This window comes from Gorilla gorilla, chromosome 16 (genome assembly GCF_029281585.2).
Source record: "Gorilla gorilla gorilla isolate KB3781 chromosome 16, NHGRI_mGorGor1-v2.1_pri, whole genome shotgun sequence".
Taxonomy (NCBI): domain Eukaryota; kingdom Metazoa; phylum Chordata; class Mammalia; order Primates; family Hominidae; genus Gorilla; species Gorilla gorilla.
In genome coordinates this window covers 66,375,990-66,393,341 of record NC_073240.2, presented here as the reverse complement: position 1 = coordinate 66,393,341, position 17,352 = coordinate 66,375,990, and the positions used below count along the sequence as shown (strand labels likewise).

At 42.0% G+C, this 17,352-nt stretch overlaps 2 protein-coding genes across 15 annotated transcripts in view; one reads left to right on the top strand and one right to left on the bottom strand.

Moving 5' to 3' along the window:
* The window catches only part of SLC24A1 (solute carrier family 24 member 1), a 45,128-nt gene extending 36,582 nt beyond the window's left edge, over positions 1-8,546 (bottom strand). Inside the window, exons 1-2 of one of the 5 annotated variants that reach the window (XM_063698628.1) lie at positions 8,012-8,546; positions 757-857 (exon numbers count right to left, since the gene is read on the bottom strand). The gene's annotated coding sequence lies outside the window, so the exon portion shown is untranslated. Of the gene's footprint in view, positions 1-756; positions 858-7,116 lie in introns of all 5 variants that reach the window. The other 4 variants (XM_063698627.1, XM_063698625.1, XM_063698626.1 and 1 more) reach the window with 4 other exon arrangements.
* The window catches only part of INTS14 (integrator complex subunit 14), a 32,038-nt gene continuing 23,179 nt past the window's right edge, over positions 8,494-17,352 (top strand). The window contains exons 1-4 of one of the 10 annotated variants that reach the window (XM_063698630.1): positions 8,600-8,933; positions 9,663-9,948; positions 12,240-12,523; positions 14,140-14,247. In XM_063698630.1, coding sequence (XP_063554700.1) covers positions 12,302-12,523; positions 14,140-14,247 — 330 coding nt within the window. In that variant the 5' untranslated portion in view covers positions 8,600-8,933; positions 9,663-9,948; positions 12,240-12,301. Of the gene's footprint in view, positions 9,044-9,662; positions 10,031-12,239; positions 12,524-14,139; positions 14,248-17,352 lie in introns of those variants that run through there. The other 9 variants (XM_055362637.2, XM_055362636.2, XM_063698631.1 and 6 more) reach the window with 9 other exon arrangements.

The window sequence follows — 17,352 nt, the reverse complement described above, 5'->3', positions numbered from 1 at the left end:
GCTCTAGGCCTTTCCTAACTTTTATTAAAACAGAAAGAAGAGGGAATGAGACTTTTCATCTGACGTGGAGGGTTTGTGGCTAAGGATGGTTTATTTCTGGGTCTACATCAGGAGTTGCAGCCGACTCTACAGTTGTACGGTAGAAAGTAGACAAGATTTGAAAGCGTCGCAAATTTTATTTCTTTTTTTTTTTTAATCTGGCAGACAGCAAGCATTGATGGGTTGCAAATTTTAATGCCTTTAGGTCCCGGGTAGATAAAATTAAGTTACATCAATCATTTTCTAAGTAACTGGAGCGTGCTGGGGGCTATGTCTGGACAGAGAATAAATGACCCACCAATAAGTATTCCAATGTCAAACAATTTAAAAATATTAGGAAGCAAACAAATGAGTCTGAGGGCTGAATTTAACCTGCAGGTACTGCTTTGCAACCTCTAATAAAGTAACAAGTCTGATGAGGAGCAAGCCTAAGGTCTCTCATTCTCAGGCTCCTCATTTATGAAACCAGGAAAGACAAGCTTCCTTATGGAACTGCTGTTACAGTAACAGCGAGAGAATCTGTGGAAAAGCACTTTGATCTGTCCAACCTGTACAATGTCACGGCCTAAGGCCTTTTGTTTATATTGTTTTATTTGTGCATATTATATTGTTTATAGGATTTAAAATGGCTGTACAGTTGTCACTGGTGGAAAACAACAAAATAAGTCCCCAAACATCCTATGACACATCTTTCCAAGCCAGTGGCTAGAACCATACCTGAGACAGGGAGATGCAGGTGGTGGCACTTCACACTGAGTGCAGCTCAGAGACAGGATTTCATCCTTACAGTCAAGTGCCCTTCTGGAGGGGCCAGAGGCCTATAGAAAAGGTCAGAGAGGTGATTTCAGAGGACTTCAGTGTGGCCAAACAGGAAACCACACAGTCCCAGCACTATTCACAACCCCCGTCAAAGTAAGAGAAACAGCCCACTAAGTAAAACTCCCAAGTCAAATCTGACTTTACAAAGGCATGATGATTGAGGCACAGCAAGATACCTTTTTTCTCCCTGTAAGCTGACAAAGAGTAAGAAATTTAAATAACACCCAGTGCCATCGAAGATACCGGTGAAGATGTGTAAATCGGGTATAGCAGCCCAAGTGACCTTGTTAAACTATAAATCAGATAATGTCCCTCCTATATGCCAGAATTTCCAGTGGCTTCCCATCTCAGTTGGAGAAAAAGCCCCTATATTAGTCTACCAGGCCCTTTCCAGCTTTGGTTGTAGTAGCAAAAACTGAAATCTAAATGTCAATAGGAAACTGATTACATAAATGACAATGGCACATCTTTACAATAGTCAATTATATACAGCAGTTAAAAGGAATGAAGGTGATGCCCAAGATATATTAATCAATAACAATAAAAGCAAGATGCAGAACAGTATATATAACATTATTGCATTTAGGTAGAAAGTATTATATATGTTATATCATATAGTATATATAATATGTATATACATACACATATATACATACATACGTAAAGACAATTTTGCAAAGCATATGTAAGAATGTCTATACTTCCGTCACCAATAGATATAGAATAAACAAAAACAAACAACAATGCTGATATTTCACTTCTCCAACCCAGTGGCTAGAATCATACTTGAGGCAGGGAGATATGTATGATTGCTTCTAGGAAAGCAAATGCTTATTTTTCACTTCATCTATTTTGAAACTTTGAATTTTGCCTGATGCAGTGGTGCACTCCTGTAATCCCAGCACTTTGGGAGGCTGAGAAGGGAGGATTGCTTGAGACTAGGAGTTCAAGACCATCCTGGGCAACATAGCAAGACCCTGTCTCTAGTAAAAGAAGTATTTATGACAAACCCACAGCCAATATCATAATGAATGAGCAAAAACTGGAAGCATTCCCTTTGAAAACCGGCACAACACAAGGATGCCCTCTCTCACCACACCTATTCAACATAGGGTTGGAAGTTCTGGCCAACACTTGCAATCAGGCAAGACAAAGAAATAAAGGGTATTCAATTAGGAAATGAGGAGGTCAAATTGTCCCTGTTTGCAGATGACATGATTGTATATTTAGAAAACCCCATTGTCTCAGCCCAAAATCTCCTTAAGCTGATAAGCAACTTCAGCAAAGTCTCAGGATACAAAATCAATGTACAAAAATCACAAGCATTCCTATTCACCATTAACAGACAAACAGAGCCAAATCATGAGTGAACTCCCGTTCACGATTGCTACAAAGAGAATAAAATACCTAGGAATACAACTTACAAGGGATGTGAAGGACCTCCTCAAGGAGAACTACAAACCACTGCTCAACGAAATAAAAGAGGATACAAACAAATGGAAAAATATTCCATGCTCATGGAGAGGAAGAATCAATATCGTGAAAATGGCCATACTGCCCAAAGTAATTTATAGATTCAATGCCATCCCCATCAAGCTACCAATGACTTTCTTCACAGAATTGGAAAAAACTACTTTAAAGTTCACATGGAACCAAAAAAGAGTCCACATTGCCAAGACAATCAATCCCAAGCAAAAAGAACAAAGCTGGAGGCATCACGCCACCTGACTTCAAACTATACTACAAGGCTACAGTAACCAAAACACCATGGTGCTGGTACCAAAACAGATATATAGACCAACGGAACAGAACAGAGGCCTCAGAAATAACACCACACATCTACAACCATCTGATCTTTGACAAACCTGAAAAACAAGAAATGGGGAAAGGATTCCCTATTTAATAAATGGTGCTGCGGAAACTGGCTAGCCACACGTAGAAAGCTGAAACTGGATCCCTTCCTTACACCTTATACAAAAATTAATTCAAGATGGATTAAAGACTTAAATGTTAGACCTAAAACCATAAAAACCCTAGAAGAAAACCTAGGCAATACCATTCAGGACATAGGTATGGCCAAGGACTTCATAACTAAAACACCAAGAGCAATGGCAACAAAAGCCAAAATAGACAAATGGGATCTAATTAAACTAAAGAGCTTCTGCACAGCAAAATAAACTACCATCAGAGTGAAAAGGCAACCTATAGAATGGGAGAAAATTTTTGCAATCTACCCATCTGACAAAGGGCTAATATCCAGAATCTACAAAGAACTCAAACAAATTTACAAGAAAAAAACAACCCCATCAAAAACTGGGCAAAGGATATGAATAGACACTTCTCAAAAGAAGACATCTATGCAGCCAAGAGGCACATGAAAAAATGCTCATCATCACTCATCATCAGAGAAATGCAAATCAAAACCACAATGAGATACCATCTCATGCCAGTTAGAATGGTGATCATTAAAAAGTCAGGAAACAACAGATGCTGGAGAGGATGTGGAGAAATAGGAATGCTTTTACACTGTTGGTGGGAGTGCAAATTAGTTCAACCATTGTGGAAGACAGTGTGGTGATTCCTCAAGGATCTAGAGGTAGAAATACCATTTGACCCAGCAATTCCATTACTGGGTATATACCCAAAGGATTATAAATCATGCTACTATAAAGACACATGTGCACATATGTTTATTGTGGCACTATTCACAATAGCAAAGACTTGGAACCAACCCAAATGTCCATCAATGATAGACTGGATTAAGAAAATGTGGCACATATACACCATGGAATACTATGCAGCCATAAAAAAGGATGAGTTTATGTCCTTTGCAGGGACATGGATGAAGCTGGAAACCATGATTCTCAGCAAACTATCTCAAGGACAGAAAACCAAACACTGCATGTTCTCACTGATAGGCGGGAATTGAACAATGAGATTACTTGGACACAGGGCGGGGAACATCACACACTGGGGCCTGTCGGGGGGTGGGGGGGTGGGGGAGGGATAGCATTAGGAGAAATAACTAATGTAAATGATGAGTCAATGGGTGCAGCAAACCAACATGGCACATATATACGTATGTATCAAACCTGCATGTTGTGCATATGTACCCTAGAACTTAAAGTATAATTAAAAAAAAATTAAAATTAACTTTGAATTTTTATCCATAGACACAAATTATTATTTTTTTTGAGACAGGGTCTTGCTGTGTTGCCCAGGCTGGAGTGCAGTGGCATGATGTTGGTTCACTGCAACCTCCACCTCCCGGATTCAGGCGATTCTCATGCCTCAGCCTTCCAAGCAGCTGACTACAGGTGCCCGCCATGACAGCCAGCTAATTTTTGTATTTTTACTAGAGACAGGGTTACACTATGTTGGTCAGGCTTGCCTCGAACACCTGACCTCAAGTGATCTACCCACCTTGGCCTCCCAAAGTGCTGGAATTACAGGCGTGAGCCACTGTGCCCGGCCTCCCAGCCTCACAAATTACTTTTTATAAGTTTTTAAAAACTAGTTTTATTTGGCTTTATCTTCTTTTTCATTAAAAGATGCCACTAAGGTTTTAAGAGAGTGAGTGGTGAGACTGGGTCAGGGCCCAGATCATGAGGGGCCTTTAAAAATTTAGACTTCATAGCATTTTGTTTGTTTGTTTTTAGAGATAAGATCTTGTCCTGGCTGGAGTGCAGTGACACAATCACAGCTCACTGCAGCCTTGAACTGTTGGGCTCAAACAATCCTCCTGCCTCAGCCTCCTGAGTAGCTAGGATTACAGGTGCACACCACCACACCTGGTTAATTTTAATTTTTGTAGAGACAAGGTCTTTCTATGTTGCCCAGGCTAGTCTCGAACAGCTGGGCTCAAGCGATTCTCCTGCCTCCGCCTCCCAAAGAGCTGAGAGCCACCACTCTAGGCCTTTATAGCACTTTTCAAAGGAAAGAGTGTATGGAAGAAAGAAGTTCCCTTCTACTTTCTTAGAGAAATGTAGTATCTACCAAGTTTTCTCTGCTTTCCTCTTTGACTTTTTTTTCCCAATAACCTCTCTTACTCCCCTCCTATCTTCTTTCCACAAATGCATATCCACCATCACATGCCAGACCCTGGGGGATCCAGTGATGGATAAAGCTCACCCTATTTTCAGAGCAGAGGCAAAGTTAATTGGAATTGGAAATGTGTAAAGCTTTTCTTTGTTCAGTGAGTCTTTTCATTATTTAAAATAGAAGCTTTGTGGTTTTCTCAAATGCTCTGGAAAAAACTGAAAGAGGATTGAGAGCAGTTTTAAAAGGAGGGGGAGCACAGTTTTCCAAATACATTTCAAAGGAAAAGAGGGAGAAACCTATTGATTAAAAGAGACTTCTGAGATATAGCAACGGATTTCAATATCTGGATCTTACTTGGATCCTGATTCAAATAACCAAAGTGTAAAAAAGTAAAATTTATGATATTTATGACACAACTGAATATTTGAAAGCTGATTCGATATTTGATGATATTAGGGATTTATTGTTAATTATGTTAAATTTGATAATGGTATTGTAATTATATATTTTTAAGTTCTCTTTTAAAGATACATAAGGAAATATTCCTGGATAAAATGTTATGCTATCAGGGATCTGCATCAAAATAATATGTGGGGAGAAGTCGGTAGGGGTGTACATGAAACGAGATGAGGATTGCATTGACAGCAGAAACTGGGTGAAGGGCACACAGGGATTTATTATCCTAATCTCCCTATCTTTGTCTATGTTTGAAAATTTCCATAATAAAATTTTTTTTCAGAAGACAGAAGGGTCATATTTATGATTGACTTCTGCTTTGGTGAAAATAGTGAAATAGGGAGGGGGTAATGATGAGAGGAAGGGGCTGGAGCTTGGAAGTATGATTTGGGAGTGAACAGTCTCCAGACTACAGGGGCAGAAAGGGAAATGCAGGGCAAAGGACATCATGGGAGTATGAGAAGAGCGGGAAGAATGCAAAAGAGAAGTAGGCCCACTGCTCTTCCCCCACCCCTCAGCCTTTTCTTCACTTACTCATTCCCTATCCCTTATCTCTGTAGATGAAAAATCATCTTGGGGCCAAATGTAGTGGCTCATGCCTGTAATCCTGGCACTTTGGGAGGCCAGGAGGGAGGATCGCTTGAAATCAGGAGTTCAAGACCACTCTGGGCAACATAGTGAGACCCCCATCTCTACAAAAAATTTAAAAATTAGCCAGGCATGGTGGCACATGCCTGTAGTCCCAGCTACGCGGGAGGTTGAGGTTGAGGGGGATTGCTTAAATTCAGGAAGTCAAGGCTGCAAGAAGCCATGACCATGCCACTGCACTCCAGCCTGGGTGACAAAGACCCTGTCACCACACACACACACACACACACACACACACACACACACACAAAATCACCCTGGGAACTTAACAGCAAAGATTCTCAAGCACGAAGTCATGAAATTTCATTTCCATTTCACTTGGCAAGGTCTGGGAATCTGCATTTTCAACACGTGCTCTGGGAGATTTAGATATCTAGACTTCCCTTTGAGCTCCCCAGTACCTAGCCCCTGTGAGAGCCATGGTTTTTCTGTCATAAACCTTTCCTCTGTCAGACTGGGGATCAAACACTGCCTTTCAAAGCCTTTGGGACAGCAGTCCACTGTTTCAAGGCAGGAAAAAATAAAGGGAATGAGAGATTATGCAAAGGAAACTATTTATTGATTTCCTTTAATGTGTGTGTGGAAACACGCAAATGCTGAGGGTCGCTTGAGTGGGGAAAAGAAATTCATCAGCCAGTGATGGCTTGAAAGACACCTCCTTTAAAACCTTCTAACCTTTGTGCTGATGTTCTCTGATGTTATAGTCACCGAACAACCTTCTGATTTGTAATGGGATTCCACTAAGGAGGAAAAACAAACAAACTAGTTGCCCTAAGTAACACAGTCCTCCTGGCAGCTGTGCCTTTTATCATCAATTTAATATATTGATTTTTTGCTTTCCAAGTCTCCCAAAAGCCTGTTATTCAGAAGAACTAGGTCACAAGATTTGATCATCCATCAGCGAATTAACTTAAGCTTTAGGGTTGGGTAAGGTAATGAATCAGACCCTGCAACTGAGCCAGAATTACCACGAGGACAGTAACCCTATGGCTAAGTCGTTGTCACATTAGGGGTAACTAGACACTTGCTTACCCACACATTCTTGGCCACATCCCTCCCAATAGGGCAAGATTAGAAATTATGACTAAGTTATCAGGCTGCAGCCTTACTTACCTGGAGCCCAATGCCTACTCAAGCATAACTAGGTCTTGACATGGTGAGATCAGCCAGGTTGGGGAAAGAAGTTTTGAAGCAAATAGGGCAGTCTGCAGGGCCCTGGGCCCCAGTGCTGGCAGGGATATTCCCAGGGACAGGAAAAAACTACAAGCAACTGGCCCCACACTCTCCCACATAACAAGCTGTGAGAAGTCAGACAGACTTGTCTGTTCAGTTCAAAGCATCCTCCTTCCTCGTCCCATCTCCTAATCTCGCCCCATCCTATCAGCTAAAAGAAAAAGGCAAATGCCTGAGGCCTTCTAGAGGCCTTTCTGTACTCACTTTGTAACCTATGTGGTTCCACATTGTTCTTTGAACCGTAACTACCCAGGGGCCTGCTGGCATCCATCTAAGCCTATCTCTAGCCGGGATTCCCTGGCTCCCTACATGGTTAGAAAGAAAGTCACCTCTTGCCCTCTTAAGGACCTCACTGAGGCACAGACTACAATGGAGACACCAGGTGGCCAGAGTGGCAGGCAAGAGCCCATGTTGCCTTACAGGGAAATCTGAGCACGCATGCCTTGTCCAGGGTGAGAGGAACGAGGGCCCTCTGCTTCCCTCAAAGAGGGGATGGGGAATAAAGTGAGCATTTGGGCTGAGGAGACCAAGAGGCCAAGTCTTGAGGTAAATTGGGCTCAGGTCAGCTAAGAAGGACATACAAAGCATACCTCAGCCAGGAATTACAGTTTTGGGGTTTTTCCCCCCAAGATTCTCGTGCGTTAGCCTCCCAAGTAGCTGGGATTACAGGCGCTCGTTACCATGCCCGGCTAATTTTTGTATTTTAGTAGAGAGCGGGGTTTCACCATGTTTCCCAGGCTGGTCTCAAACTCCTGACCTGAAGCGATCCGCCCACCTTGGCCTCCCAAAGTGCTGGGATTACAGGCCTGAACCACCACGCCCGGCCAGGATTTGTAGTTCAGGAATTGCAGTTTAAAAAGAACAGGAAGAGGATTCTGTCAACCGGTTCAGAGGATACGAGAGAGGGGGCTAAAGAGTGACGAGGAAAATAGCAGGAAGGGTTGGGCTCGTGCACCCACGGGGCCCAGAGGAGTGAGGGGACAAAAGTGTGAAGCGGACACAGAGTCACCGGGCCAGGTGAGGCCCATGGGTCAGTGGGGCAGAAGGGGAAGGAAAGAGCCCGAGAATGGGGAGAGATTCAGGGCAATACAGAGAAACACGGCAGGAAACCCAGCCAAGAATCGAGAGAAGTTGGGGATTTGTGGGAGGAGAGGGGTGGCCGCGGATTGGCCATCGCGAAGAGAGGCCGCGCCCCCTAGCGTCCCTCCGGGATGAGCCAGAACCCTGCCCAGGCGACCGTGAAGCTCTCCAAAGACCGCCCCGCCCAGCGCAGAGTGCCGGCGCCGGATTCCCTTCTGTCGCGCGGCCTTATAGTTCCGGCTATGGCGCGCGGACGGAAAGTTTATGCCGACGGAAAGTTTATGCCGACGGACTGTGTCCGGCGATGGGCACGGGGTGAGTGGGGAGGCCGAGGGCCCGGGACTGCCTTTCGTCGCTTGTTGGGGTTACAGGTGAAGGGGTTATGGGTGAAGAACAACCCAGGGCCAGCGCTTGGCCTTCCCGCCACCGTGGCGGCCGCCCCGCGCCGTCTGTGAGGCGCCAGTTCCGGGGCGCTGCTCCCGGCCTCCCCTCGCTCTGAGGCTCGGGGTCCCCAGCTCCGCGTAAACTGCACGATTTCGCTCTCTGCTCAGCTCCCCTCTGCCCCCTCTTTCCAAGAGAGACTTCCAGATCCCACATTTTCTTGACTGATTTTTAAGGTAAAAATACATCTCCCAGATGCGATTTTCAGTCTGGACTTTTAGAGATGAAATTGTATCTGAGAACTGGGGAGGGACTCCCGGAGGCTGACGGGAAAGCCAAAGAGCAGGTGAGGCACTAGAAATTCAGCTAGAATCCTCCTTTGAGAGCGAGACTGCTGAGAATCAGTTCTTTATGAATGAGCTAATTGTCACCTTCAGGGAAGAATTATAAACGTCTAGCTGATGGACACTTGGTATTCAAGGCCAAATAGGTGGCTAGGGCCTATTTCTCAGACTGTTCCTGAGAAAGAAGAGCCCTAGTTGTTTGAACAGTACACGTGGGAAGGGGGTGGGGGTGGGAGACTTGGGGGCTCAGAATCCACCCAAGTGAGGAATACATAGTGTTGTTCTAACAAAATTGCTAGACTGTGGTGGGCAGGGATTCCCCCCCACCCAAGACGGAGTCTCGCTCTGTCGCCCAGGCTGAAGAGCAGTGGCGCGATCTCGGCTCACTGCAACCTCTGCCTCCTGGGTTCAAGCACTTCTCCTATCTCAGCCTCCCAAGTAACTAGAACCACAGGCGCACGCCACCACATCTGGGTAATTTTTGTATTTTTAGTAGAGATGGGGTTTCACCATGTTGGTCAGACTGGTATCGAACTCCTGACCTCAGGTGATCTGCCCGCCTCAGCCTCCCAAAGTACTGGGATTAAAGGCGTGCCTGGCCTTTTTTTTCTTTTTAATCAGGCCTATACTGCTTGAGTGAACTATCCTTCAGGAACTTTCAGTTCCCTCCTTTACTCCAACCTGAGTACTAAATTGATCTCCCACGACTTTGTAACTGTTAATGAGGTGCATTTGGGAGTCGACACAAATGCATCACTTCGGAGAAAGAGCCAGCTCCAGAGGTGTCTTCAGAGAAGGCAAGACTGCCAGCTGTCATCACTGTCAACAGCAGATTTCACGGGCTGAAAGTGCTTTTTTGTATTTGATCTAAGTCTGTGTAAACTGTTTCCTCCCATTCTCCTAAGAGGTGAGGGCAGTACTCCTCATGATCCTCAACTTGTAAAAAGGCCTCCCTGCATGAATGGGACTACCACAGGAGCTGGGCAGAGGTGAGGGAGTCCCCCATATGTCTGCTTGAATGAGGAGAAGAGGAAATGTGTTTCTGGTGTCCAGAGTTAACATTTATAATGTATTTTGCTAAATAATATATGGTATATCTGGTGATTTAGGGGTAGTTCATTAGTTGTTATCAAATTGTTGGGCACCTACTATGTGCCAGTTACTGTGATAAGTTTTGAGAAGACATCATGGGCAAAATGTGGCATGGTCCCTGCCCTTAGCGTATGTTATGGTCTAATATAGTGTAGTTGAACCAATATTGTGCAGAACCTCACTTTTTTTTTTTTAGTCGGGCCTATACTGCTTGAGTGAACCATCCTTCAGGAACTTTCAGTTTCTTCTTTTACGCCTATGCTTACAACCTGAGTTGTAAACATTGTTTCCATGAACCAGTGTATTCTGAGTTCGAAACAGCCTACTTACAAATGGAATTTTGGCCGGGCGCGGTGGCTCATGCCTGTAATCCCAGCACTTTGGGAGGCAGAGGCAGGTGGATCACGAGGTCAGAAGTTCGAGACCAGCCTGGCCAATGTGGTGAAACCCCATCTCTACTAAAAATACAAAAATTAGCCGAGTGTGGTGACACGCGCCTGTAGTCCCGGCTACTCGGGAGGCTGAGACAGGAGAATGGCGTGAACCCGGGAGGTGGTGCTTACAGTGAGCGGAGATCGCGCCACTGCACTCCAGCCTGGGCGACAGATGTCGCAAGACTCCGTCTCAAAAAAAAAAAAAGAACAAATGGAATTTTAGAATATGACACATTTGCAGCTGGGCACCATCCTTAAACAAGCAGTCTGGCTACTGTTAAATGTTTTGAAGTGAATCCCAAAAAAGAAAGTTGTGAACATTAAATTTCTAACCTGTTTATATCCACCTAATCTCTCTAATTGTATATATGCATTATGATTTTTATGAAGTTGTAAGCAGTGTATAATACAGTTCTGGGGCCTGCTTTTCTCAGTTACTAATGCTTTCTATAAGTATTTCTGATATCTGTAGTACGTATGTCATTTATTTATAGTTTTATGATATTTCATCATGTCAGTAGACTACAGTTAGCTTAATAATAGAGTAGCAGCAGGCTATATACCCATGAGCAGGTCTGTGTATCTGTAAACTTTTTTATTTTTGAGCACCAAAATGTTTTCTTTATGCTAATTCTCAATCCATAATTTTGAATAACTCCATTTGTACATTTTGACTTTTCTACCCAATTTCATGAGATAATCCCAGCTGTATAAATTTTTTTTTTTTTTTTTTTTTTTTTTTTTGAGATGGAGCCTTGCTCTGTCACCCAGGCTGGAAGGCTGGAGTGTGCAGTGGCATGATCTCGGCTCACTACAACTTCCACCTCCTGTGTTCAAGCGATTTTCGTGCCTCAGCCTCCCAAGTAGCCACCATGCCTGGCTGATTTTTGTATTTTTAGTAGAGACAGGGTTTCACCATATTGGCCAGGCTGGTCTCGAACTCCTGAGCTCAAGAGATCCGCCCACCTGGGCCTCTCAAAGTGTTGGGATTACAGGCATGAGCCACTGTGCCCGACCTTACATATTCTTTAATTTTGTTCTTTTCCTTCACAGTTGAAGCACCATTGGCCAGTTTATGTACAATGAATACTACTGAGGCTGACAGTTTATTACTTTTGTTATGTGTAATGATTTCCAATTTGTCTAATTTGGTTTATGACTTTATTAGTCCTTTCATTTTTATATTTGGCATTCATTTTACTAAAACAAGAGCACCAACCAACAAAATAATTAAACACATGCAGTAATACTGCAAAAAGGTTGTGACAGTGCCAAAAAACAATGGTTGTTTGTCAAATAGCACCACCATATGACAACTAGAAATGTTCTTCAGTAAATTAAGTGTTAGGAGATGTAGGAGTTTATTAAGTTGCATAAAAGTCGAATGTGTGAAAGTTAAGGGCTACCCTGAATTTAGCAGGGCTTTTTTTTTTTTTCCAATAGATATATTTAGATGGTCCTTGATTTATGGTCACTTAATGGGTGATTCTAAGAGTGGTCCTTACAATGAACTAAGCTGCTCACTTCCCTCTCACTGAGTTCTCTACAGATTATTCCTCACCTCAACTTAAATGGTGTTTGCCTCTGCTAATTTCTGAGAAGTTAGTTAAAGTTATGGTGAAAAATATTCTTTTCTCTCCATGACATGTAAGACCTTATTTATTTTCTGCAGCATTTCTCCGTTTATAGCTGTCTGTTTGCATTCTGATTGGGAACACTGGGATCATTTTCATCATGCCGACAGTGGTGGTAATGGATGTATCCCTTTCCATGACCCGACCTGTGTCTATTGAGGGGTCCGAGGAATACCAGCGTAAGCACCTAGCAGCCCATGGTTTAACGATGCTGTTTGAGCACATGGCCACCAATTACAAGCTTGAATTTACAGCACTTGTGGTTTTTTCATCACTTTGGGAGTTGATGGTCCCCTTCACGAGAGATTATAATACCCTACAGGTACAAAATGTAGTAAGTTATTGTATGTACAGGGCCTAAATTTATTGGGAGGAAAACAGTGTTATAATGCATCAAACATTTAGAACTTTGGCATTATTTAATAAGTCTATGAGTACTTAATATGTGTAACTAAACAACAAGAATTCACAGCCAGTAGGTCTTATGCCTACTGTTTCTTCGGTACAGCTATGAGTTACAGCTGTGAGTTGTTCCCTTATTTTCCTCTCTTGGTTTTCTGGAATTCTCTGTGGAAAAGTGAGCATCTCAGGATGTAGTGTTCCATTCCCTAAAATTTAGGATCTTTAGGCTCAACACTTAATTTTTTTCTACTCTCCCATAAAACTTTAGGAAATGAAAAAATAGCCCTTCCTTGTTCTAGAGTAATTCAAAATGATATTTCCTTTCCAACAAATAGCTTTGATTTTGATACCAATAAATTATAATTTTTAAATCTCAGTTGGTAGATATTATCTTTCAAAGGTGTTTTCTGTGTTATGTCAGAATTTACTTTCTGACAACATCTCTAAATCATAATATTCATAATATTTCCAGCAGTACCTAACACAGTGTCTTACCCATAGTGAGCAGTCAAGAAGTGTTTGTGGGCCAGGTGTGGTGGCTCACACCTGTAATCCCAGCACTTTGGGAAGCCAAGGCGAGAGGATCACTTGAGCCCAGGAGTTTGAGACCAGCCTGGACAACATGGCAAGATCCCGTCTCTATTTTTAATAAAAAGAAGGAAAAAAAAAAAAAAAAAAGAAGTGTTTGTGGAATTAAACTGAACAGTTTTAACAATTGTTAGGTGGTTTAGAAATACAGGATCAATAGAGTTTGAATTTTTTAATATAAGTAACAAAATTTTGTTAAATAATTCCTTTGATTATCTCAGATTTTTTAAGTGACTTAAAAGCTTTTTTTAAAAAATTAGTGACTTAAAAAAATTTTTTTTAATTTCTTTTCCTGTAAAAGGATATTAAACTTCTGGTATATATGCTGACTTTCTTACAGGTGAATAAACTAAGGATTTCTGATGTTCTGCAGTTCTGAAATTTAGAGAATTGCTATATGAGGAGTGAGACGTAATGTTTTAGACCAGGAGCCCTGAAGTCAGACTGCATACTTAACAAATCCACGTTCTGCCACCTTAGTCATGAGACCTGGGAAAGTTATTTAATCTTTCTATACCTTAATTACTTCACTTAAAGATAGGGTTAATAATCTATACCTTATAGTTTTATTGTGATAGCTAAATGCATAAAAGTGCCTAGGATGGTGTTTAGAACATAGTTAATATTCAATAGATTTTGTTATTATTTTTGTGATATGTTTAAAAGTTCCTTTTAATTTTTTCCTTCAAGTTCCACTTACAAAAATGTAAACTTGGTGGACTGTTCACTCTTACCTGATAAGAGGATAGAATAAATGGAATTCTTTTAACTATCTTTAATAGTTGAAGAAGTCCGTTCTAGCATTTTTCTTTAAGAAGCTATGCTTTGGTGCTCTCAGATACATCAGTGTCCCCTGTGTAACATTCATACTTTGAACAATTTATGTTGTTTTCTAATAACTAATTAAAACTAAAGAGTAACTAGCAATTTTATCTTTTATTCAATAAGGAAGCACTAAGTAATATGGATGATTATGACAAAACCTGCTTGGAGTCTGCATTAGTTGGTGTTTGCAATATCGTTCAGCAAGAATGGGGTGGTGCAATTCCTTGCCAGGTAATGATCAATTCTTTTTCATTGCCCTAAGTTAACAACGTTAACCACTGAGGTGCTTCGATTTTCTTCAGGCTCTGACACAGCATGCATTGTAATTTCTACAAACTACATTTTACACTATTGGTATCTTCTTAAGTGAAGGTACTAAATCAACACTAATGTGTTCAGAAAGCAGCAAAGTTATGCCTTAAGGAAAGCACCCTCCTAGTAAATTGACTTATTGCAAACTAGTACTATTATATAAAACACAAAGGGCTCACAGTGGAATTTTTGAACTACAATCCCTGGAAGGGGTCATTATAATTTTGAGTGATAAAATTGTAAACATCAGTATAATATAGCCTGTCTTCATTATCTCAATGCAATTATTCAGCAGACTTTTTTTTTTTTTTGGAGACAGGGTCTCACTTTGTTGCCCAGGCTGGAGTGCAGTGGAGCTATCATTGGCTCACTGTAGCTTCAACCACCGAGGCTCAGGTGATTCTCCCACTTCGGCCTCCTGAGTAGCTGAGACTAGAGGCAAATGCCACCATACCTGGCTAATTTTTTACATTTTTTGTAGAGACCAGGTTTTGCCATATTGCCCAGGCTGGTCTCAAACTCCTGGCTCAGGCGATCCGCCCACCTCGTCTCCCAAAGTGTTGGGATTACAGGGGTGAGCCACTGTGCCCAGCTTTATTCAGCAAACTTAACCATCTCAACTGAGTTGTCTAAAAAGTGAGGAGTATAAAACATAAAATCTAGCCAGGCGCAGTGGCTCATGCCTATAATCCCAGCAGTTTGGGAGGCTGAGTTGGACGGATCACCAGGTCAAGAGATCGAGACCATCCTGGCCAACATGGTGAAACCCCCATCTCTACTAAAAATACAAAAATTAGCTGGGTGTGGTGGTGTGCAGCTGTAGTCCCAGCTACTCTGGAGGCTGAGGCAGGAGAATCACTTGAACCTGGGAGGCGGAAGTTGCAGTCAGCCGAGATTGCACCACTGCACTCCAGCCTAGCGACAGAGCGAGACTCTGTGGCAAAAACAAACAAACAAACATAAAATCTGTTGCTCTTTACTTAGACTCCACAGTAGGCCACATTAGTATCAAATCAGAGCAGAGTAGTAGCAGAAAAAGATAACTGGAAATTTGTTCTATACAGATACTTTTGAAAAGTAGTAGCATATTTTGAAGGAAAAAGCAGAAACATTGCTAAAAGAAAAATCATAATAGTCTGCAACAGGAGTCCGCAAGTTTTTTTGTATTTTAGGCTTTGTAGGTGTCTGTGGCAACTACTCAGCTCTGCTGTTATAGCATGAAAGCAGCCATAGATAATAAGTAAATGAATGGGTAGGGCTGTGTTTAAATAAAACTTTATTTACAAAAACAGACAGTGGGCCAAATTTAGCCTGTGGGCCATGGTTTGCTGGACCCTGGTGTGTGACTTTTCATTATGGGGTCAAACACAGGATTCCTCAGTAATGTCAGTAGCATCACTAGTATTTATTTATTAATAAAAAAAAAAAAGATTGTAGCTAGGCATGGTGGCTCACACCTATAATCCTAGCACTTTGTGAGGCCGAGGTTGGGGGATAACTTGAGCCCAGGAGTTCAAGACCACCCTGTACCACATAGTGAGGCCCTGTCTTAAAAAAATAAGATTGTAGTTGCCTGGGAGTCAGGGAAAGGTATGAATTGACTCAAAAGAAGCAGGAGGGAATCTGGGACGTGTTGGAACTATTCTTTATCTTGTTCGTGGGGGTGGTTACACGACTGAATACAACTGTCAAAACTCATAGAACTGTATACTAAAAAGGGTGATTTTACTGCATGTAAGTTATATCTCAATAAACTCACCTTTAGAAAACAACAAAAACATTTTTTCTTATGAAAACCCCCCTGTTTTATACAATATAGTGGATACTTGCTGAAGAAATCAATAGATGCCTTTTGATCAATTTCTTTTCTGAAATAAAAAAACTTTTTATGGCATCTCAGCTTATAGGCATTACTTATTTTGGTAAATCCATGCATATAGGATGTCTTATTTCCTAACATTATAGTGAGTAAATGAAGTTTTGTTGTCAGTATCTTCTGAACTGAAAGCTAGCAAGTTGCACAGTTTCATTTGCTATTTCTTCTTTGGTTTTAGAGGAGAAATTCAGATTTTAAGAACCAGACTTTGTGCATCATGCAGACTTCTGACTTTCATGATTTTCTTTTGAAAAAAAGGAAGAATCTGAATTTGAGATAACCTGAGGGCAAGGGGCCAAGCCTGAATCTGTCTCTACTAAAAATACAAAAATTAGCCAGACGTGGTGGCGCATGCCTGTAATCCCAGCTACTCAGGAGGCTGCGGCAGGAGAATCGCTTGAACCGGGGAGGCAGAGGTTGCAATGGTCAGCCAAGATTGTGCCATCGCACTCCACCCTGGGCAACAAGAGAGAATCTCCGTCTCAAAAAAAAAAACAAACTGTAGTAGAGGTGGTGGTTACTGGTTATTGTTTTTATAATCAGTTACTATAAAACAAACTTGCTTAAATGTGGAATTTTTGGCCAGGCGCGATGGCTCACGCCTGTAATCCCAACACTTTGGGAGGCTGAGGTGGGCAGATCACCTGAGGTCAGGAGTTAAATGCCAGCCTGGCCAACATGGTGAAACCCTGTCTCTACTAAAAATACAAAAATTAGCTAAGTGTGGTGTCGTTCACCTGTAATCCTAGCTACCTGGGAGGCTGAGGTAGGGGAATCACTTGACCTGGGAGGTGGATTTTGTAGTGAGCCGAGAACGTGCCACTGCACTCCAGTCTGGGCAACAGAGCGAGACTCTGTCTTAAAAAAAAAAAAAAAAAAAAAAAAAAAGTGGAATTTTTAGCCAAGATTTTGTTTTTTATTTATTATTATTTTTTTGAAACAGAGTCTTCTTGCTCTGTCGCCCAGGCTTGAGTGCAGTGGCGTGATCTCAGCTCACTGCAGCCTCTGCCTCCGGGCTCAAATGATTCTCATGACTCAGCCACCTGATAAGTAGCTGGGACTACAGGAGTGTGCCATCATGCCCTACAGAAGTGCACTACCACACCCAGCTAATTTTTGTATTTTTAGTAGACAAGGTTTTGCCATGT